Source organism: Dendropsophus ebraccatus, chromosome 11 (genome assembly GCF_027789765.1).
Source record: "Dendropsophus ebraccatus isolate aDenEbr1 chromosome 11, aDenEbr1.pat, whole genome shotgun sequence".
Lineage (NCBI taxonomy): Eukaryota > Metazoa > Chordata > Amphibia > Anura > Hylidae > Dendropsophus > Dendropsophus ebraccatus.
In genome coordinates this window covers 90,438,693-90,463,469 of record NC_091464.1, presented here as the reverse complement: position 1 = coordinate 90,463,469, position 24,777 = coordinate 90,438,693, and the positions used below count along the sequence as shown (strand labels likewise).

Genomic DNA, 24,777 nt, shown 5'->3' with positions numbered 1-24,777 from the left:
GCAATTCGAAATAATTGTATCTAAAAATTCTCCATGGTTCACACCTGTTTCGATAAAATCTGGAAGATAACCATTGTGCCCACCATTATGTAAATTTACGTTTAGCATTTGAGAGGTCCACTTTTTCCACCCCCACCTAGCCTTCTCTACAATAGCTTGAGATACGAGGATGACTTGCGGCTTTTGACTTGGTGGAGGCTTCTCCTGAAAGCTATAACCACTATTACAGGCCCCTCTTTAGATAAATACAGCATCAGGAGCTCATCAGCCTTCAGTGACTGCTCTTATAATGGACATATAGGGGCTGATTTACTAACATGTTCTCAGCAGCAAATTGTCGGGTTTTTGTCCATTTTCCCTGACAGCTTAGGGTTCCAACATGTTAACTAAAGTTGTGCAACAAAATTTTTCCAAAAACCCAACAAACCCGTGATTTTTGTCCAAATACCTGCCAAGTGGGCACGGCAGGGGTGTGTCCTTTAAAAACCGCCTCAACCGACAGATTTATTACGCAAACTGTCATTTTTTAACGGATTGTCTATCCTAAAAGCCAGCCACTTCTAGTGTGGCGGGATGGTCGGGTTTTATTTTTGTCCTGTGAAAAACCTTCCAGATTCACTAAGGGTGTGTGCCATATTAATGAATTTGAAAAATAAGACACAACCGACAGCATAACCGTTAAAAATTGACGCATGGTTAGTAAATGAGGCCCATAATGTCAATTCAGCTGATTTCCTCCCATCGCTAGGATCATGTTGTCCTATTGACTGTTGTCCAGTGTTGTCCATGATTATTATGGTTTTTCTCCATTGCGAACTACTAGATGCGTGTCCATGATGCTTGTGTGTCTTCAGGTTAGATTGGTGTCATCCTCAATGTTCTTCAATCTGCAGGGTGAAAATGAGTACCCAAATATATTTTCTCTTTCATGACTAGTGCCCAGTGTGGTCTTCACATTAGTTATCTTGAGTATCCAGCTGTCTTTTTACATGTGCAGAGTTGCCTGAAACTTGTATGTTTAGTCTTACCATTCAAACCAGTCACCCTCTAGATAAGTGTCTATCATCTCCCAAATTTCTGGTGCCCAAGGACATTCTTAATTTATATCTCCTGCCTCACCCACAGTAGTCATTGTTCATCCTCACCCTCATGACTTTCATCTAGTGTTGCCCCCCGGGTTGCATGTCCATCCTCACTCTCATAGCTTTTATCCAGTGTTTCCCCCAGGTAGGGTGTCCATCCTCACCCTCTTGGCTTTCATCAAGTGTTGCCCCAAGGTTGGGTGGCCATGCTCTCTCTTTTGGCTTACACCCAGTGTTGCCTCCAGGTAGGGTGTCCATCTTGATTCTCATGGCTGACAGCCACTGTTGCTCCCAGTTTGGGTGTCCATTCTCACCGTCATAGCTTTCACCCTGCGTTGCCCCAAGGTAGGGTGTCATCTTCACCCTCTTGACTTTTATCCAGTGTTATACCCAGGTTGAATGTTTAGCCTTAGCATAAAATCGCAGTCAAGTATGATCTAAGGTTTAAGCAAGAGAAGGAAGAGCTTGTGTTTTTGTATTTTAAAAAATCTAGAAGTAGGATGGACTGAAGAAATCGAGTACCATGTTGAAGATCTTAAAGTACCCTGTGCCTACAGGAGAGCAGTGTGGCTACAAAAGTGGGATGTAGAAGAGAGGCTGGGCATTAGTGGCTGATATATATATATATAGTAGGTGCCCCCCATCCTCACCTGAGCAGGAACCGCATTCTGCGCACATTGTCGATGACCTCCTCGTGAGCGCTCAGACTGGAGCTGTAAACAGACTTCACACACCTCCTCTGGTGTAGAATGACTGCTAATGTGGTGATAATTTAATGCATCATAATTATGTAGATGAGGATGAGTGTGCTGCCGATTTAGCATATTTATTAATTGAACCTTTTTTTTTTTTTTGTAAATGAGGAACACTGCACTAGATCTATTCACGTTAATGTGTTTAGGAAGTTATTTGTGTCTTTTTCCATTCACTCCAGGTTATGCATCTCCTGAATTGCAAAAATTCTTGATCAAATTTTTTTATAACTACTCTGCTGCCCCCTGGTGGTAGATTTTACAATTGTTTAACAGTCAAGTTTATCATCAAACTGAGTGGGGTAATTGTATAGCCTCCACCACCCCACCTAGAGGATGTCCAAAGTAGCAGTATGGGTCTCATAATGCCAGGTGTCCAGAGTTGTTAGGGTGGAAGATTTGCAGTATGTCATGTATTATTCTTGTATTACTGATTGTTGCTTTTTGTTGTCTTGCTCATAGGTGACATCAGTTGCAAGGGGATGACAGAGCGCATTCATAGTATCAACCTTCACAACTTCAGCAATTCCGTGCTCGAGACGCTCAACGAGCAGCGCAACCGTGGCCACTTTTGTGACATGACGGTGCGAATCCACGGGAGCATGCTGCGGGCCCACCGCTGCGTGCTGGCCGCTGGCAGCCCATTCTTCCAGGACAAACTGCTGCTAGGGTACAGTGACATCGAAATCCCCTCAGTGGTGTCTGTCCATGCAGTGCAGAAGCTGATTGACTTCATGTACAGCGGGGTACTACGAGTCTCCCAATCCGAGGCTCTTCAGATCCTGACAGCTGCAAGCATCCTACAGATAAAAACCGTCATTGACGAATGCACGAGAATTGTCTCTCAAAATGTAGGTGGGGTATACCCTCTAATACAGGACTCTGGCCAAGAGACACCCAGGGGTACCCCAGAATCAGGTACCTCTGGGCAGAGCAGCGACACAGAATCCGGCTTCCTGAGGGGCCGTCAGCACAGCGTAGACAGGATCTACTCCACCTTGTACACATGTTCCATGCAAAATGGCAGTGGGGAACGTTCATTTTATAGCGGAGCTTTGGTTAGCCACCACGAGACTGCTTTAGGGCTGCCTAGACAACATCACATGGAGGAGCCAAGCTGGATCACACGCATCCATCAGAGATCTCAGCGGATGGAGAGGTTTCTCACTACCACCCCCGAAACCACCCACTGCCGTAAGCAGCCGCGTCCTGTACGTATTCAGACAATGATGGGAAACATACACATAAAACAAGAGGTGGATGACGACTATGACTACTATGGACAACAGACGTCACAGGCCCTGGAACGCAACGAGTCGGAAGAGTGCACTGAAGACACCGATCAAGCTGAAGGCACAGAAAGTGAACCCAAAGGGGAAAGCTTTGACTCTGGAGTAAGTTCATCGATCGGCACAGAGCCGGACTCCGTGGAGCAACAGTACATGCCCAGTATGATAAAAGACGGTCAGCAAGATCCTTCCCAAGTAGAGTCTAATAACTTGTCTACCGAAAACATAGAAAACCAGAACCAACAGCACTTAGAAACCAGCTCTTCCTCCCCTGAGAGGAGCATTACCGTTGACATGGACAGCACAGTGCTCAGTGTTAGCAATAGCACCGAAAAGGGGGTCCTACAGACTTCTGTCTCCCAGTCAATTGCGCAAGCTTTGCCAACCACTCAACTCTATTTACGTCAGACGGAAACACTCACCAGCAACCTGAGAATGCCACTAACACTGACCAGTAATACCCAGGTCATTGGAACAGCTGGCAATACCTATCTTCCGGCCCTCTTCACTACACAGGCAGCGGGGACTGGTCCAAAACCTTTCCTCTTCAGTCTGCCCCAACCTCTGGCTGCTCAGCAAACTCAGTTTGTGACGGTTCCCCAAGGTGGAATGTCTCAATTTCCTTCCCAAATTCAGAACCAACAATCTCAAGGTGGACATAGCACAGGCAGCAGCCAGGGAGAAAAAAAGCCTTACGAGTGCACCCTCTGCAACAAAACATTCACCGCCAAACAGAACTATGTGAAGCACATGTTTGTACATACAGGTAAGTAGATGCAAGTGCTCTACAATCACACTCTTCTTGTTTCACACTATTACCACTTTTCCCATTGTATTTAAGGTTCCTTAGTTAACAAGCCTCTGCAACCTTAAAGAAAATTTTTATTGCAGAAATCAATAGTCCAGGCGATTTTAAGAAACTTTGTAATTGGGTTTATTAGCCGATAAACTCATTTTTATCATGAAAAAGCAGTTTGAAGCTCTCCCCCCCGTCTTCATTGTTCTCCTATGGAGAGAGCTAAATAAAAGACCAAAACAGGACAACAAAGAGTTAATCTACAAATATCTCACCCTTTATCTCCCCTGACAGTCAGCACTGACCTCTCTGACCTCTGAATACAGCTGTTACCCAGCTCCATGCCTGTAATCCTCTGTTATCTGCTTTCTGCTGCCAGCTAACTCCCTCCTCCCCCCTCCCCCCTCCCCTCTCCCTAGAACAGACAGGGTACGTCTCATGCAACAAGTCACAATTTCCTGATTTTTTGCAGTGGATGGAAAAGAGAAGGGAGGGGGACCTGGAAAAAGGCTTTTTAAATGCAGATAATGGCATATTTGGCTAATAAACCCAATTACAACGTTTTTTAAAATCGCCTGGACTATTCATTTCTGCAAAAAAAAAATATGACAGTGACTCTTTAAATGCCTCCTCATCTCATTTGATTTTAATTACATCAAAGTTGGCCACTTCACCCCATCTGACATTGCATTGGTAAGACCCACTTTACCAGATTTATTGCACCAATTAAGCTTATTCCTTCGATCCCTCACTTATCCGTCCTTCCATAAATTTCATTCTTCCTAGATAGAAATGACACCTTACCATATGTTTTTTGCATCCCAGACAGTGGCGGATTAAATGTACCCTGGGCCCCGGGCTGTCCATCCAACCTGGGCCCCTAACCCGGTCAATCCGGCCACATTATAATCCACTACTGCCCCCCCCCCCCCCAATGCTGTTCCCAATAAACTGCCTGCCTCCCCTCCCTGCTGGCCCCAATAAACATAATGTTTGGTCCCTTGCTGCACAGAGGATGTCAGGAGAGGAGAGTGCTGATCTTATAGGGGAGGTCACAGCAGCACAGAGGATGTCAGGAGAGGAGTGTGCTGATCTTATAGGGGAGGTTACAGCAGCACAGGATGTCAGGAGAGGAGGTTGTTGATCTTATAGGAGAGGTCACAGCAGCACAGAAGATGTCAGGAGAGGAGGGTGCTGATCTTATAGGGGAGGTTGCAGGGTCACAGCAGCACAGAGGATGTCAGGAAAGGAGGGGGCTGATCTTATAGGGGAGGTCACAGCGTCCCAGCAGCACAGAGGATGTCAGGACAGGAGGGGGCTGATCTTATAGGGGAGGTCACAGCAACACAGAGGATGTCAAGCGAGGAGGGTGCTAATCCTATAGGAGATGGTGCCCCTCTTCCCCCCTTATAGATGGTCCCCCTCCCTTATAGATGGTCCCCCTCTCCCCCCTTATAGATGGTCCCCCTCTACCCCCTTATAGATGGTCACCCTCTCCCCCCCCTTTTCCCCCCCTTATAGATGGTCCCCCTCTTTCCCCCTTATTGCTGGTCCCCCCTCCCCCACTTATAGATGGTCCCCCTCTTCCCCCCTTATAGATGGTCCCCCCTCCCCCCCTTATAGATGGTCCCCCTTCCCCCCCCTTATAGCTGGTCCCCCTTCCCCCCTTATAGCTGGTCCACCTCCCCCCCTTATAGCTGGTCCCCCCCTTATAGCTGGTCCCCTCCCCCCCCTTATAGATGGTCCCCCTTTCCCCCTCTTATAGATGGTCCCCCTCTTTCCCCCTTATAGCTGGTTCCCCTCCCCCCCCCCCTTATAGCTGGTCCCCCTCCCCCCCCCCTTATAGCTGGATAGCTGGTCCCCCTCCCCCCCCTTATAGATGGTTCCCCCCCCTTATAGCTGGTCCCCCTTCCCCCCCTTATAGATGGTCCCCCTTTCCCCCCTTATAGATGGTCCCCCTCCCCCCCATATAACTGGTCCCCCTTCCCCCCCCCTTATAGCTGGTCCCCTTCGCTTATAGCTGGTCTCCCTTCCTCCCCCCTTATAGCTGGTCCCCCTTTCCCACCCCCCTTTTAGATGGTCCCCCTTCCCCCCCCCCCCTTATAGATGGTCCCCCTCTTCTTCCCTTATAGATGGTCCCCCTTTCCCCCCCCCCCTTATAGCTGGTCCCCCTTTCCCCCCCCTTATTGATCGCCCCCCTCTTCCCCCCCTTATAGCTGCCCCCCCTTTCCCCCCTTATAGCTGGTCCCCCTTTCCCCCCTTATAGATGGTCCCCCCTCTTCCCCCCCTTATAGCTGGTCCCCCCTCTTCCCCCCCTTATAGCTGGTCCCCCTTTCCCCCCCCCTTATAGATGGTCCCCCTTTCCCCCCCTTATAGATGGCCCCCCTTTCCCCCCCTTATAGGTCCCCCTTTCCCCCCCTTATAGATGGTCCCCCAAAAAAACAACACAACTCACCTGCCGCCCGTTCCCCCGTCGAGCCTCTCTCCTTCTGCAGCCTCCGGGTGATGTGCGGTTGCCAGGGGTGTCCCATCCTATCCCCGTTAGCGCGCGCATCAGAGAGCTCCCCGTGCGCCGGAAGTCACAGCCAAAGGCGCACGGGGAGCTCTCTGATGCGTGCGGTGCCGGGGATAGGACGGGACCCCCCCCCCCCCCGGCAGCCGTGCATCAGTCATGGCTCTGGCGTGGGCCCCCCCGAAGCCTTGGGCCCCGGGTGGCCGCCCAAACCGCCCACATTAAAATCCGCCACTGATTCCAGACCTCCACCACCTCTTGAACTGGTGACATCAATCCCCCAGTACCTCAGTGAGGCCCTCTGGTATTCACAAAGCCGATAATTCTCTGTTGGAGACACTTAAACCTTACTTCATTGACCATCTAAAGAGTCTATCACTTGATATTAATATCTCATTGCTTCACATAGGCCTATTCATCCTTAAATCCCAACAATGTCAACTATACTATCAACAGTTCATCACCCTCCGGACCTTTCACTAATTTGTCTGCCTCTTATGACACAAAAAAATGGTCCATCTTACCTTCAAATAACCATTCATTTAAGGTTTACCCCATCATCTTTTTGTTAACCAACTTCTCGATGCCCCAAATGATACTCAAAAATCCTTCAACCTTCATTGGAATGTCTTTTTATACTAATGACTAGAGATGAGCGAACCTCGAGCATGCTGAAGTCCATCCGAACCCGAACTTTCGGCATTTGATTAGCGGTGGCTGCTGAAGTTGGATAAAGCCCTAAGGCTATGTGGAAAACATGGATATAGTCATTGGCTGTATCCATGTTTTCCAGACAACCTTAGCTTTAGCCAACTTCAGCAGCCCCCGCTAATCAAATGCCGATCGTTCGGGTTCGGATGGACTCGAACCCGGTTCGCTCATCTCTACTAATGACCATCTGAAGAGTCCCAACACTCACTTGATGCCTTTTAATGTCTTAATGCTCTAAATAGGCCTACTCCCTAACAAACCCTATTGCCTACATGGTCAACCATAGCCACCCACTATTGATACACCTATGATCATCCCACTAACCTTTCACTGTATTGTGGACCCCACATTTCACCAGGAAGGGCCACCTTACCATCAACCATACACCATTTCATGCCCAGTCCCATTCATACAAGGTTCATCCCATAACCTTTTTGTTCTGGTCAACAATTGGGCTACCTCACATTCATCCTGATTGACCCAAAAAGCTCCAATCCTTATTGTCCCACTCTCTGACCTTTTGTGGCACCATGATATAAGTTTGATTGAGGCAAAACCACTTTTGTCCATCATTGGCCTTTGAGATGTGTTTTAAGTAGAGATGAGGGCAACTCAAGCATGCTCAAGTCCAATCTTTCAGCATTTGAATACCGGTGGCTGAAGAATTGGATGCTCCCCAAGGGAGTCCTGGAAAACATAGATACAGCCATAGGCCTTAGGCTGTATCCACGTTTTTCAGGGCTCCCAAGGGCTGCATTCAACTTTGTTTGTCCTCCCTTGGGCTCCCATGACCCTATGTCCAGTTGTTTTCTTCTTTGGGCCAGTTTTCCTGTACTTTCAAGGGCTACATCCAACTCCTTCAGCCACCGGTAACCAGATTCTGAACAATCGGACTTGAGCGTAGTCGAGTTGCGCTCATCTCTAGTTATGAGGTCTGGGTATTGGGGATGATCACAATTTTTCAGCTGTGTTAACTGGAACATTCCAGCTTTCTTGTAATTCCCAACTCGGCCATAAATGTCTAATCAGACAGGAAGTCCCAGCATTTGGCATTAACAATGTGAAGTTGTTGTTGTTGTGAAGGTTTTTTGTTTTTTAACATAAAATGTATTTCTGCTTTCGGAAGTCACCCACCTTACAGAAGCATTCCTGACACATCCCCCGTGAGCCGTTACTAAGGAGTGGTATATGTCCAGAATGTTAAATATTTCCCCATCTGTGCTAACGTCATATACACATAGCCTTCCTCTTGTGAGAAGATTGTACTGACTGTTTTTTTTCTGTATTTGTTTTTTTTTTTTCTCCCTTCTATCTACAAAAGGAGAGAAACCGCACCAGTGTAGCATCTGCTGGAGATCTTTTTCTTTAAAGGATTACCTTATCAAACACATGGTGACGCACACAGGCGTGAGGGCGTACCAGTGCAGCATCTGCAACAAGCGCTTCACCCAAAAAAGCTCCCTCAATGTGCACATGCGCTTGCACCGCGGAGAGAAATCTTACGAGTGCTACATTTGCAAAAAGAAGTTTTCTCACAAGACGCTGCTGGAGAGGCATGTGGCCCTTCACAGCGCCACCAACGGCACTGCCAGCATCCCAGTACCCGTTCCAACTCCAAATTCAGCTCCAGGATCCGTTCAAGCTCCTGCCACCACCCCAGGACAAGGGTTGCCTCCAGCTCCCAGCATGCCTGCAGCACCGGTTTTGCCTCCTACTCCGGTCTTGGCATCTGCTCCAGTTTTGGCTCCAACTCCAGCCTTAGTTCCAGCTCCAATTTTGGTCTCTGCCTTAGCACCGGCACCATCACTGGCTACAACCCCCACCGCTGCTCCAACACTTAGTCCAGTTCTAGCCGCTCGGCCCGGGCCCCCCAACAGCGGAGCCACAGTATGCTCTGAGGGCACAACGTACGTTTGCTCAGTGTGCCCAGCTAAATTTGACCAAATCGAGCAATTCAACGACCACATGAGAATGCACGTTTCAGACGGATAAATACCATCCATTCTTACGAACAAAACAAAAAAAAAAAAACAACAAAAGCTATGGCACTAGAATTTAAGAGTTTTGTTTTTATTTTTAGGGTTTTTTTTTTCTTTTTTTCTTTTTCTTTTTTTTTGACATTTTGTACTACATGAAGAACTTTATTGCCTGCTGGTACATTACATTTCCGGAGAGTGGGTGAATATATATATCTATATATATCAAGATATATAACCTGCATATATATTTTATCCAGTCTCCCTCAGATGGTGGCCTTAAGGCCTGGTAGATATACCTGAATTCTACTGGTTGGAATTCTAACTACTGGCCTCTAAATACAACCCTTCTTTAAAAAAAAATACAAAAAAAATACAAAAAGACACACAAAAAAATAAAAATTCATGAAAAATACAAAAACTGAACCCTTTTTCCACTTGTGTAGAGCACTACAAAAAAAAACAAATAATATAAGGAGATATTCAGAAAGGCCTACTGTCTCTTATTATGCCGCCTACAGTGTTTTTGGTTATTTTTTTCCCATTGCTTTTTACTTTCTGATGGACATTTTTCTGCATCTAACTGCTCGGACTTCACAGTATCTGATGGAAAAAAACTGCACACTTATTGTAGGATCTATTTCCCCCTTCATTGCGGCATTAATTGTCTTTTTTGTTGTTGTTGTGGGGGAGGAACGGGCAGTAGAAGAGGCTGGTAATAGAGGACCAGAATAAGAGCGGCCTCTCGGGGGATATTACAGTCTGGTTCATCCCGCCACTTTGTTCTGCCCGAATACCCATAATCCTCCCCTCTCATCACCTTTTTTTTTTACCCGTCCATGAATTTCGTCTGCAGCTGAAGAAAATAAGGACTGAGAGAGAGCGACATAAAACCGCATAAGGGGCAAAATATGTGGCTGTGCTAAATTTTTTCTTTTTGTAACTTTTTGGAAAAAAAAAAATTCTCAAGCAAAGAATCTGCAATGACAGAAACATCATGTGTTCAATATTCGCATCATTATCCGAGTTCCTGATGCAGTACAGGACAAGGGCACAAACGTGTCTTACGGAACCAATGTCACAGACTTAACATCTGAGGTATAGAAAAGATATACGAAAAAAAAAAAACCTGTTCTAATTTTTTGTACCTTCAAGTCACAGATCGAAGGTGAAATCTGGCGCCATGCAAATGGTGTTTTCTGTTCTGTGTACCACGAGAGATTTCCATATGGAGAGGGTGGGACGGGTCCGGGGTCGATACATTTCCTTGTGTTGGGTTCATCTTTGTCATGTTACCCGAGGCAGACTGTTTCTTGTTGTATCTTGCGTCGATTATAACATTGTAATTTTTTTGTCTACTGTTTCCAAGCACTTATGTTTTAGGGCCACGTCTTTTACGGGAGCCCTAATTCAGCCTTATATCCATTTAAAAAAAAATAATAATTGAGCAGGTTAAAAGGAACAGTCTGCTTTTTATCCACTGAATGGTTGCAAAATATTGTACGTAATGAATTTTTGGGAAATTTTGTGGGATTATTCTGTTACAGAATTTGCCAAACCTCCCCGGAATGGTCTTCATTGTCACCACGTCTACATCTCATGGTTTAGGGAGCAAATCTATAAAAAAAAAAAATACAGACCACAGAATTTAAAAAAAAAATCTAGTATTTTTGTATTGTTTTTCAAAAATTCCAAATAATAACATTTTGGTAGCCTAAAATATTTTTTTTTACCTCTGCTTATTTTTGCCAAAAATTTGTAAAATAACTTGTGCTCCCTCATCAGACATCATGTCTGAATGCCAACATTTAATCTAGAGCTGTATCTTTTTTTTATACTTTAGTCTATAAAATAAATACAACTATTTTGGGGGGCAAAATTATAGCAATATTTTTTGTCAGTTTGTTGATTTGTCACAAAATATTCTTGTATGACTAGTGAAGACATGGAAATAAAAATTAATTTGGAGGCTCTCCATCAATTATTTTCGGTGATTTTCTAGATTAACTTTATTATGAGTCAATGGTAATTTATTTGAAACAATTTTTGCATTTTTTCTAAAATAAATAAAATTTATACAATTTTAAAATGATAAATTTCCATTATATTTCCAAATTTGTACTTTTATGATTTTTTTCTTTAATGTAAATTTTCTGTATCCTTATATTATAATGTTGAAACTCTGCCCCACATGTTGTGCTGAATGCCCCTTGTATTACTGTTTTTTTTTTCAGGGTGGCCACTGAACTAGACAATTCTCTGTGGTTTTGGCAAATTCTGCGCTTATGTTTCCCTCACAGTATGTCGTCTGATTATGTAACGTAATGGTGCAGGGAGCGTTCTTGTAAACCGACAAACCGTGTGAACCGTCATTTTTTTTTTTGTAATTTTTAGGAATAACACGTTTAGTGCAAGGAACAAAGTAGGGAGTACACTGAATGTGTGGTGGGATAATCTGGATTGGTGTATCGGGGGGGAGGCAGAGCAGATCCCCCTAGGAAGACCAGGGAAAAAAAGCAAGTGAATGAAAACCAGACGTAACCCTTCTATCTGAATCCATATGCTGCTTTCTGTTGATTTTCGTGTAGCGTCTGTTAACTGGGAGAATTTTTAACTCCTTCTCTGCTACATAATTTGTGGTGGAAAATGCAACCAATGCGCGGAGTCTCTGGAGGTTTCACTGATCTCCACCGATCTCCATGATCTCACCCCTATGTGCGGGCCTATAACAATCCTTCCTACCTTACAGTGATTCTAAGGTCACAGAGGGTTCCTGACCACTGAGGTATCTGTATCCAGTGAGAGGAAAATATTATCCATTACCCAAATCATGCGAGTCTGCCCTCCGACACCAGGAAGACAAGATGCAAGTAGCAAGCCTTTACATTAGTCCTATGCAATATCCTGGGGTGGAAATATGGTATCTTACAGCCCTGTTTTATTATCTCAGATGGCTGAAATATGTCAGAGCACTAACTCATCACAAACGAATCTATTATTCCCGGGGCTCTGACATACTATATTCAAACGCTGACTTATTGTCTCAGAGCAATGCTTTTTTATTTTAGAGCATTGTTCTTATCTGTTCCAGATTTACTACCCCAAAACAATGATCTCAGAGTGCTGAGTTATTATCTCATAACCCTAACATAGTATCTCAAAGCACTGACTTATTATCTCATAACCCTAACTTATTATCTCAGAGCGCTGACTTATTATCTCATAACCCTAACATAGTATCTCAGAGCGCTGACTTATTATCTCAGAGCGCTGACTTATCTCAGAGCCCTAACATAGTATCTCAGAGCGCTGACTTATCTCAAAAGCCCTAACATAGTATCTCAGAGTGCTGACTTGCTATCTCAGAGCACTGATTTATTATCTCCAACCCCTGACTATAACATGACTTGTATAACATGAGTTCTATGGCCAAATACCCAGCCCATTGCTTACTAAGGAAACTCTTATGTCTTGAATAAAAGGCAAAGGCTGCGTTCTCCTGAATTACTTACAATATGGCTGCCTGGACATTGGATATTGTAGTTTTTCTCAGATATAGAACAGAATGATAATAATAGTCTTTCAGGGTCACTCCATGTGGACCATATACATACTATGGTTATGTTGTAATCTCATTGTAGGATAATGGTAAGAAAGCAATAGCTGAGAAACATATGAACCATATAGACCTGTCTATGAGCTGATGTGTGTACTATATATTGCACAGGGACACCATAGTGGTAACAGAACAGCCAACACGTGATAAAACAAAGACCTTACCTGGAGGTCACTTGCAGCAATCAATCCGGCTATGTAGGGGCTATACCTAAACGTGTAGGATGACACTATAATGGCACAAGCAATCTCCTGCATTCTGGTTTTTGCACACTAGATGTCACTACCTTTCTAAAGCCTTATGTCTATACAGACAGCAAAAACATTCCAGAGGCACCAACGCGATTTTGTCTAAAACTTCAGGCTTTAGGATTCGCTATAAGTAATATTGAAGTTTTTTCTTCAGTTTAAGCATAGACCTACCAGAGATTTATATAGAGAATTTATAGGAGGCGCTATACAAGGTGTAAAGCTTTAGGAGAACGCAGCCTTTCCATTCAATAAAGACATGAGATCCTCAGACATCAGAGACCTTCCCTGTGCTCGGAGGACAGACCTGCATTATATCATAACCTAGAATACTATGCTGACTATGCCAAGCGCACATTCCACACAGTATGGAGCATACAGCAACACTAGAGCGCACCCTGTGCATATACATAGAGCTACTCGTAGTGACTGACACTAGTGACCACAGTGGTGTCGCCCATACACTGGATGCAACTTACAGTTATACAGTCATATACATGTATATAGGATTTAGGAGCAGGTTGAGTCCGATCTCCCTTCTATGTGTGCGAGTCTTCCACCTGGAGAGCTTCTACACAGACGTTAATCTCTGTATTGTGACACCTTCGTTGTAGAATGGATGATTTCATTGTATGAGGAGTGGGGGAGTCATCATGTGAACACTAAGCTGTAACATCCTCCCACACAGATGTCATCTCTCTGTAAAGTTCTTGTCTGGTTGTTCATCCCTATGGTGATAGAGCAATACATGCCATAGATTCCCTCCTCTGCAGTGCCTCCTTAAAGGGAACCTGTCACCATGTTCTGCAGGATGCCCTATCAAAGATTAAGTTGTGCGGGCAATAGCCTTTGCTAAATGGCCCCTTTAAGTGCCCATGAGAGGGCTAGAAAAGAGCCCCACCCTGACTCCTTAGACACTTGAGGGATGCTGGGGTGGGTCACCCCTCTTTACTCTAGTAAGAAGGAGACATAAGTTGTATTTCAGCCTCCTGGTTGATCTTTTGGGAGGCTGTTTTGGGCACTTTGGACCTACTACTAGACCATTGTTATTAGGGTCTCTGTAAAGTGCCCAGTGATAAAGGAGCCTGTCCCAGTGGTGGGCTTCCTCTAAGAAATAGTTTGCACTAGCTTTACCTGATATACAGCTTATGGTTACCCCTTCCGCACAGAGGGTGTTATGTTGCGCTTGCTCCTGTGGCCACATCATACCCCAAAATGAGCTCCCATGTGTTACCCAAGCGGTCATTTCGCACAGGACATGTGTTGGAGAGGGAGAACCTAACCCGATGAAGACATCACCACCACAATGCCACCTTAGTGACTTTTTCCTTGTAGCAATAGCATAGAAGCGTGTCTAGTCGGCAGACAAAAATCGCTTCCCACCTATGTGACCCTGTGTGTATCTAGTGGTTAACAACCAACCACGCACAGTCCTAGTGATCACTGTCTCCTGGGTAATCTGTCATACTGTGCGGGGAAATTCTATTTTTGTTTTGTTATGTTTTTTGGCCAATCTTCTTCCGTCAGTACTCTCTGGTTTGTGAGTTTGCTCGTTGTTGTTTTGCGTTGATTATTATTGCACTAAGTTTGACTGCACTGCACTGCACTACTGACAAGTCATTGCACAGGCCGAGAGGTAGAGAGCAGAAACGAGTCGATAATGATGATGATGATGTGATGGTTAATAATAAAAAACTAGCTACAAAGCTAAAATGGGTTGAGCCCACTTAAAGTAAAATAAAACAAAACTGATCTTCCTAGATGTAACCACAACTTATTGCCTTCCTACCCTGTAATATACACACATTTCCAGTAAAACGCTGTTCAGTATGAAAGTGGAGTAGTCAAGAGAGGAACCCTAAGTCTGGCCGTGGACATTAGTGGACAGTCTACCGTAACATAAAGTATTTATAGTTATTGCCAACTGGTGGATGATTTCCAGCTATCTGGCCAATCATGAAAGGGAGCGTTTCTTGGGCTCTGTCAACTTTTTCAGTGGTAGTTGACTTTTCATGTTTGACTTCATAGACCAACCTCAAATTCTGGGCAGTTTCAACTAGTTGACCATTTGCCTACGAGCAATCAGTGCTTCCTCTTATATCCCTGACCAACTTTAGGTTCAGGTTTTGAAAGAGAATTCGTGCTGAGCGAACTTGACAAACGGTACGGGTTCAGCAACATTCCCCGATTGCTGTGCATTTGAATCCCAGTGGCAGGAGAAGTTGAATGCTGCCCTAGAGCTACCAGAAAAATATGGTTAAAGCCTATTACTGTGTCCATGTTTTCTATGACTCCTTAGGGGGGGCGTCCAACTTCTCCAGCCACCAGGAGTCAGGTGCAGAGCGTTCCGGTTCGGAGAACGTTGCCAAACCTGAACAGTTTGACAAGTTCCCTGAGTCAGGATGCTTGATGCCTGTAGTATAGGTGGAGAGGAGCCTTCAGTCTGGCCATGAACATTAGAGGAAAGTCTACTGTAACATCTTTTTATAGATATGGCCAACTGATGTGTTAAATATTGGACAACCATAAATAGAAAAGGCATACATTTTTTAGGCATTGGTCGGGAACTCCTGAAATGTTTTAGATCTATCAGCTTTTTGATGGCAATAGACTTTACATGTTGGAAACCTCAACATACTTGGTTATTTTAGTCAGTCCAACTCTAATATCCTTGGCCAGCTTTAGGTTCAGGTCTGATAAGAAATGAAGATGTCTCATTCTGAGCACAAACCAATCATGCTTTACCAACAATCCAACTACACTAACAGTTTAAAAAGCCAACAGACTCTTAAGATGTTGGGCTTTTATTATACAATAGTTGCATTCGTGCTTCCTAAAAAAAATAGACAATGAAGCGGTCCATGTGTTAGATATATTTAAGAGTGATTGAGATGGCGGTGTGGTTGTGGAGGAGACAAGTAAAAAAATAAAATAAAAAGCAATCTGTGAGCCAGTATTAAAGCTTCTTGGAGGAATCCCCCCTCTTAATCGCTGTGCACTGTGGACCTCACAGATCTATGTTGTATTACAGAACGATGGCGGTTGTTTTTCTCGATATGTGATGCATTCTCTGTGACAAATAAGACTAAACGAGAGGAGCGATGTTCACTTAACCTAGAGACCACCATGATATCCTTGTGATATCTGCTTCTAGTGTCCCGTCCTCTTGGACACAGATAAACTTTGTAATTCAAAACAACAGCCATAATCTCCTTGTAGACATGCATGTCCGAAGTAGCAGATTAGACCTAAAGTGAAACAAATCGAGGCTCGTACTGCAAGTATTAAGAAGAACCTGTTTAGTCGAGGTCTCAGCCTTATGCTTTCCTTGAGACGTTAAGCTCGTATATTACAATGGCTGCTTGCTGCAATATCCTACTGAGATCAGGCGGAAAAGTTGCTTGCCTGAAGCGGTGGGATCCCACGCCCGCAATGCTGTGATTAGATTTGCACTAGACTCAAGTACTTTTCACCTGGAGCTACAGAAGGATGCACCAATATACACGACGTGGGTGGTGCGGCTTCGAGGAGCAGACTGATGTCCTATTGTTGGGTTGTCATCTGTGCATTACTGACCTTGTACTAGGTCATATATGTTTTCCATGCGCCCACTATTCATGTATCATTATAGCACCCAGCGTCGTGTCCCTTTCTATTATTACGACAGGCCAGTATCTGGATAGAACTTTGGATTTTCACGATATTCATATATATAACACACACCCATTAGGCTCCAGTCCACTGCTTGCTGTCGTTTACATTCTCTTCATCTGAGGAGAGCTGGGGGAGGTCTTCTCTTGATGTGAGTTATTATCGGCTTGTTGGCGTCTGCTTCCCCCCCCCCCCCCCCCTGTTTTGAGAGATTTTATTTGTGTGCTGATAACAATGCATTGCACTTTTTCCCCTTGTTAAAAAAAAAAATTAAAATTAAAGAAAACAAATATGAGGGGAATAATCGATAGTTGTTTGTTTCTTGCAATGAGTTTTTCAAAAAAAATAAAAATAAATTCAGATAAAAATTAAAATAGTGGAGTTTTTGGAAGTTGACCAAATTGTGACTCAAAATATTTTGGCAACTAAAATTCTGGTGCTGGAGTTGAGGGGGAAGTGTCACTCGCTCGTCGTATGTTTACCCCAGGCAGTGTCTAGATAGCAGATGTATTTATTTGTCGTTTTCGGGATGGAGGATTCCACTTGCTTCACGAACTTAGGAGATGTTTACCAAGAAGGAAACCACCTTACTGCCTTGTTGTATTGGTCACAACACATTGTAAATCCCCCGGCTGAGCCGCAACGCCGCGGCTAAGCCAAAGAAAACACAAGACCAAAATCCTTCCTGGTCCCAGTTCTTGTCTCTAGTTCTTCATATTGTGCATTTTTCTGATTATCTATTTTGACAAGATTTAAAGTGACGCGAGCTCTGACGCCCCTCCCCCTCCCTGTCCATCACTGACCGTGCAGCAGCACTAATTTCACAAAAGCGCTAGTTATCCATAGAACAGATTTTATTCTAGGTTTTTTTAACATTTTTTTTTTTTAATTACTAACACCGTTCCTCGTATTTAATCTTTACAAGCAGTATCAACCGTTCATGTGAAAAACGATGACTTAAAAACACAAATTAAAAAAACGCAATTTTTGGTATTTTTTTGTTTTCATATTATTGATATGTAATTCTACTGTAGACCAAATATTAGAGTGGGGGCTGAATTTCAAGCAAGAGGCAGGTAACATGTTAAGACGCGACATGCAAACACGCGAGGAGTATCCTTACAAAGCCTTATCGGTTTCTTTTTTTGGAATGGCCTGCTGGTTGGGGTCTCGCCCATGTGCCGGTCAGGCGCTTACCAGTTCTAGGGGGATTTTTCAGTACAACACTAGTTCATTTCTGTAATCATATAATCATTGTATTATGTTATGGTAATTTCCTTCAGTAACCGGCGCATTGCAGGTTTTGGCAAGTATCGTGGGGGGGTGGTTGGGGGGGTTGACAATAGAGTAAGGCCTTTGTGTTTAGTCAATGCTTTGAGTTTGTTCATTTTATTGTACATATACAGCATATATCTTTAGCGTTTTATATCATTTAATAGGAAGACGTTATTTTTGTCTGATGACGATGCACTAAAGAGTGTTTGGTACCGTACTGCGGCTATGTCTTGAGGCTGTGCCTGGTGTCATGTGATGGCCTGGGGGGTTGTACAAGGCGCTGTTGTAATCATGTCTATTGCCCCCTATCTACAATAAATGATGCTACTTCCAGGCTATGAAAAGATTCATTACATTGAAAAATTGAAAAATTATCAACTTAAAATGTTTTGTATTGAGAATAATTGAAGTTGTGTAGATAAGCCCTGTAGTATTTTTCTTTGTAAACCTTCGCCTTCCTTACAGCAATGTTTGGAAGTGCCATAGACATATAACGATGCAGTGGCCGGTGTGCCCCTCTTCCGTTTACTTCTTGGACAGTTGATCCCTGTTCTCGTAAATTGGTGGAGGTCCCAGCAGTCCTATATAACTGTACAACTTTTATTGGCGAATCCCAACCAGTCAGATATGGAATGTCCCCAAACATCTAGTAATTATTCATCTCCTGGTGCTGAAACGTTAGATCCCATCATCTTTCTTTTATTTTTAGCATTTCAGTATTAACGTTTCTCAATCCATGGTGCTAAATCTTTGTAATTGTTCTGAAAAATATTGGGAAAAATATTTCAAGGAATATTCTAGTTCCTAGAACTCCAATGAAACTGCGTGAAACCAGGTCACGAATACTCAGACCAAAGGTTTCTAAAGAAAGACGGAAAAGGTGGATTGGGGAAATCGGGCCAAAGATACTGGAAAGTTTTTGTAAAATTTTAAATCAATTTGCCATAAATTTCTAAAAGTTATTATGTGTAATTGATCTTTTTTCATTGCCTGTAAGTTCCGGTCACAGATTAGAGTGGGGTGATCGACATTGTAAGCCGCAATCCCCGGGCAGAAAGCCTGCAATGCGATAATAGGGTCACTTAACCACACACATCAAAAATATAGATTCTTACAGTGCGCCCTTAACTGAAATTGTCTTGAAATGAGAACTGACAGATTTTTTAAAGGAAGGAATCCTATTTTCTTTTTTTCTTTTTTTTTTTTTTTGTTCTTCGTGTAATATTTTCTATTTTGAATGCATTTTATTGGTATAAGACTGTTTTGTTTGTTATAATTCTCTTTGGTGAAGGCATTAATAAAAAAAATTTATAAAAAATAAAAAATTAAAGGAGAGAGACAATTTGAAACAATCTATGTTTGCCCTTATGGATATGCTGCATATCTGAGATATTAAAGCTGATTTGTCAATGAGTGTTAAAGATGGGATAAGAATTTTTTTCTTTTTTTGTACGTGTTAAGATATTTGTATCCACTGCTGTTAATTATGTGTTGAAAAGGAACGTAGAAAAGGGATTGTTGTGTTTTCGAGTTTAATTTTTTTTTTATTGAGAAGAATATTATTTATGAGATGTCAAACACTGGACTTTGAGTTTAAGCATTAAGAAGAAAAGAGAATCGGTGTCCCTGCCAAATCTCCTTTATCTTCCGGTTTCATTCTGTTTCACAGACATCAGATGTAAGCGTTCTCTCACTTTGTGTCACCCTTGAGAGAACTTTTTGTTAACAAATTCATAAGTTCAAAAAGGAGAGGAAGGAGGGGACATCGTGACATTCAAACACAAAAATTTCCGTATTTAGAGGGGTTGAGTTGCGGGACTCACACACCATACATCCTTTTCCATCCTGACCTATTAACACAACCAAATTCACAGTCATTTGGATACAGAACCATCGGCTCCACCTTCCATTACCAGATCACAGAGCACAAAAACAGCACTTGACGTGCATATTGGATTACTTCCTTCTCTACATAACGAGTCCCCCACCATGCATACAATTTCTAGTATATGTGCCTTTGTGTCTGCTTTTATAAAGTAACCTGACTGGGGCGCCATTGCCCCCTCTCTCTGTTATAGCTAACGTCTCTCTTCTCCAAGGAGTTAGCACAAAGCTACTGCATTCAAGCCTCGGAACGCAATTTCCTTGGGAAAGACTAGGCCTGAATGTCTTTTTCAGCCCTTGCCTAGAAGATAAGGGACCTTGTCACTACCTTGAAAGTCCATTAGTTCCCATCATGATATATTTATTTTTGTATTCTAGACATAGAGTGTGGCCTTAACCTCATTCCCTCACTTCAGCCGCTCATCCCTGATAGATGTTCAGTTCACCTTAATTTTCATACATCGATATCGGACCCAGGGTGTAAAAGGCGTTAACGGGCAGCGGGATCCTTTTTTGTTCCGTATAGTAAAGTGCTTCCTACTACAGGTGTGGGCCCCAAAATGTTACCCCAGTTCTTAAGGATTAAACGACTTCATCACTGCCAGATTGATGTTTTAGCTTTCTTCACTGTGAATACTGCCTCCTTTAAGACTTGAATATATTCTATCTACTCACTTCACTTTCACTCAGCCATTTCTTCACCTTTGGTTTACCTCTAAAATGACTTTGTGATCAATTCAAAGCCAAATTTGTGATGGAGAAGCTTTGTCAGTACACATGATAAGAGCTTCTGGTCTGTGTGTCCTAAGGTTTCAGTCCTTATCTGGACCTTCTTGATCTTAGGTAAAACATAAAAAAAATCATAAATATATTCCTAGAGCCAATATTTATAAAAGTTCTGTGTAGATCTTTGAATGAGAGGCACCACCATGGGGACCTTACACACCCCACAACAAGCTTCTGATCTAGGACCCATGGTATGGTACATGGTTGTCCCCTGTTGAAGTGTGTGTTGATTAGAAAATTACCAGATGACGACTGATGACCAAGCACCAGACCAGAGTGGGACCCCCGCTTACTCAACTCCTCTCCAAAGCTATTTATATGAACCCAAACATTACCGATTCCCTCACAAATAGTCCAGACAGAGGTAACAACCTCCAATACCGGATCACACACTCAAACAAAAGCATTTGCACCATAACTACGTAACAAGCAGCACTATCTATATCTACTCACTAGTCATCCACTCGCAGCCCAAGGCTGCCATCTCCATGTGTTGTGTTAGTATTTCAGTACACAGAACAACGTGGGGAAGAACATAAGGAACTGTGTTTAAAGGATATAAAAAAAACTATACAAATATAGATAAAATGGTCGGAGCATTACAAGACAAGACAGCCGCATCTATTCACTAACTTTTGTCTTTTTTGTTTTGTTTTTGTTTGTTTTTTTGGTACTGTTCAATTCACTTTCTCTTTAAAAGTGGTGTTTAGGCAGCATATATGTATATGTACCCATGTATACATATATACTGTGTATGTGTCTTTCTATATACTTTTCTGTATTCTGTGTGAGTTGATATGTATATATTTGTATTAAAAAAAAAATTTGGTTGACAATAAGTGGAAAATTGAAGGTAATTTATCCATTGGTAACAGCACACTATCTGTGGTGTCAGTGGTTGATACAAAAATTACCAGAAACTCTTGGCCTGCCTTTGTTTAAAAAAAATAAATAATAAAAAAAAAAAATAGTCGTTCTTTGGTTTGATAATCGGGGTGTGTTGAGTGATGTGTAATGTGGTCGTAGAAAGAAAAACCTTCTCGAAGCACCTTATTGTGGCACGCAATGTGCAATCTCTTCTTATGTTTGGCACCTTTTACATGTGGAAGTGCTGGAACATCGCACTCATGTTATGTAAATTTCTTCTGTCTGGTTTTAATTTTATTTTATTTATTTTTTTACAAAAATCACAATCATTCCAGATTTTTTTTTTATTTTGTGCTTTTAACCATCTGCCATTTTATAGTCAGAACCATTGTCTTTTCTTTTTAGCATCCTGCTTTGTAGTGTGGTGAAGGATCTTATGTAAAGGCCACAAGTCATTGCAGGTTTTGCTACATTGACAGCTAAGTTAAATAAGAACTAAAAAATAAGAATGAGACTGTACCACAAGATCCTATTATAATGTCTATAGCGGAAGAGCTCTGGGGCAATGTAAAAAAATCAAACTATTATCTCATTGATCTAAAGGTATCAGAGTTCTGAGATACTGTCTCGATTATGTAAAACTTTGGAGCTTTGAAATGTTTGGGTTAAGGCCCTACTAGATGGCTTGAGGTAACCTGTAAATTAGTGCTGATCTGAGTGATCGGTGTGAGTCTGATCAGTCATGTGGCCAGGCCACACAAACGATCACTGCATTGCTGTTTCCAGAGTTCTCTCTTTCTTTAAATAAAGCTTAAAGGAGATTTTGATAAATTTATTAGCCACTCACAAAGTGTTATGTTATTACCACCCCTTCCCCCTTAAAGTAACATCCATCCATTGGTATACCATTAGCCATCAACTTGTCTTGACCCTCTATCGTTTGCTTGTTTGTGAGGCATGGTACCCCGCCATCCCATCCTAAACCACCCCTACCCCCCCTTTCTGCTACGTTATAACGTCTTTGTCAAAAGGCAGGCCAAGAGTCCTGAGTCAAGAATGAAACTTTTTCATCTTTTATTTTTTTACTTTTCTTGTAATTGTTTTTGAGTTTTTGTTTTTTTTTCAATAACATTTGTCAATGGTGGAGAGAAAACAAAGCGAACAGAAGAAATATAAACTTTTAAGATTAAAAAAGAAAAAAGTAAAAAAAATAAATAAATAAATAAGAAATGCAAACGCCTTTTTATCAAGTGCTTTAAACTATAGAGATACTACACACATCCTGACAGCTTTTTATTTCCACAGTGGCAGAACCCTTAAGGCCATCTACTATTAGCCTCTTATCTTTCTCACCTATATTTACCTGTGATTTGTATTTGTTATTTAAACAGGACGAAAAAAAAAAATATAAAAAAACACAACAAAAAAAGAACATAATTGTAGCGCTTCAATATTCTATTATATTACTATTGTGACATTTTTTGAATACTGTGAAAGTTTATCTCTTGCATATACTTTATACAGAAGTATTACGCCTTAAATACGAAAAAAAAAAAACTTTTACAAGTTTTCTGTTCTGTGTGGAAGAAGTTATCGATGTTGCTAAAGAATGATGTTTTTTTGTTTATTTTTTTTTAAATGTTACCAGCACTTTTTGTAAGTTTCACTTTCTGAGGTATTGTAAATTCACACTGTTTGTGAAGTTTGAATATGAAGGAAGAATAAAACAAAATTGAAAACAAATTTCCTTTGTTACATTTCTTATTTGAAATTTTTTTGGGAAAAAAAATGTTGACATCTAATACATCCTGAACATGACACCCAGACGCTTATGTCTATTTCTAAGTGCACATATCTTCATATACATGTGGCTACTAAGGCTAGGTTTACATTAATCCGGTGTCACTTCCCTCCAGCTTGTGAAAGGCCTGTATTATATGTATCAGGCCGAAACGCGTTGCCAATAAAAAGAAAAATCCTATTTCTATTATTTGATGTTCCTTGACCACCAGTATATCCTGGAACTATAGTACTATAGCGCTGATCCACTTTCATGGGGCTTCCAGATGACATTACTGCATGCTTCCCTCAAGCGCAGTAGCAAAGCATTGGAGGGAAACAGATCCTTGAACTGCTCCAATTCATTTAAATGGGACAGTACAAGGCACTCAGTAGTTTATTTAGGATGCCGGATTGCAAGACAGACTGGACAGCGGAATGTAGCTTGCAGCGTTCTGCCGTCAAGCGTTGATGGTTAATGGGAAAAAGGATGGGACACCCAATGACAAATGGTGCATTTTTGCCATCGGTTGCAACCAAAAGAAGAATGTCGGATCACCAAATATATGTAAACCCAGCCTGAGCATCCGAATTATCCAACATCCATGCTTAGTTAAATGGGACAATCAGGGGTGGGGGGATCTGATGAGCAACCACTGAAGTAGAAAGATTACCTTCTAAATGGGACAGTGGAAGGGCACATATTTTATAGAAGTGTAGAAGTCTGGGAAAAGGGAGGGGGTGAGAAAATAATAAACAAGTAAACTCACCCCTCCTTGTGCCTCATAGTGCCGCTCCAGGGTCCCATTCTCAGCCCCCGGGGTCCTGCAGCTCTGCTAGCTGCAACATCACATACCCAGCTGAGTGATTGCCAGTCAAGCCAATCAGTGACTGGGGAGGGAGCAGGCAATCGCTCAGCCGGACCATGACGTTGCGGCTGGAAGCCACTGGGAGTCCAATAGCGAGCATTCATGTTCAGAGAACTTTGCCGAAACCGAACATATTGGTAAGTTTGCTCAACACTAGTGATAACTAAAAAGTTTCCCTGACCCTGTGGTTATGCAGGACTGGAGAGCTCTCCTCCTCCTCAGTGGTAGAATTTCTGCGTCATGATACCCAACCCTTGTGGGCTCCATTACCCTTACAGTGCCAACACTCTTTACCCTTTCGTTCGTATGTTGTTCTTCCTAGAAATTTATGAAGATATTGACAGGAGGGTGTTACCATTTAGGGGTGTGACCCTACGCTCTGCCACTGTCCAATCATTGCTGACAGTGTGTAGAGACATGCCCCTATGTCAAGGGAAAATGTAACACCCTCTTGTCAATTTATGTATATATTTCTTGGAGGAACAACAGAGGAATCATTCAATGAAAAGTTCTGAGGAGAAAAAAAAACAGGGATTCTTATTTCGTGTGTAATATAGTATTTATGAAAATAGGTGAGAGGTGACGGGTCCACTAAGATGTAGAACCTAGAGGGTCATGTTATTTAAGGGGGTGACGGGATGATTTTGGGTGTTAGGATTGGATGTAATGTGTTCTCACAGATTG

The 24,777-nt window shown here is 42.5% G+C and overlaps 1 protein-coding gene across 11 annotated transcripts in view; it reads left to right on the top strand.

Moving 5' to 3' along the window:
* ZBTB20 (zinc finger and BTB domain containing 20) overlaps window positions 1–23,188 on the top strand; it is a 683,935-nt gene extending 660,747 nt beyond the window's left edge. For all 11 annotated transcript variants that reach the window (XM_069945739.1, XM_069945732.1, XM_069945735.1 and 8 more), the window contains 2 exons: window positions 2,297–3,889; window positions 8,464–23,188. In XM_069945739.1, coding sequence (XP_069801840.1) covers window positions 2,317–3,889; window positions 8,464–9,134 — 2,244 coding nt within the window. In that variant the 5' untranslated portion in view covers window positions 2,297–2,316 and the 3' untranslated portion in view covers window positions 9,135–23,188. The remainder of the gene's footprint in view (window positions 1–2,296; window positions 3,890–8,463) is intronic.
* The last annotated feature ends 1,589 nt before the right edge of the window (window positions 23,189–24,777 follow it).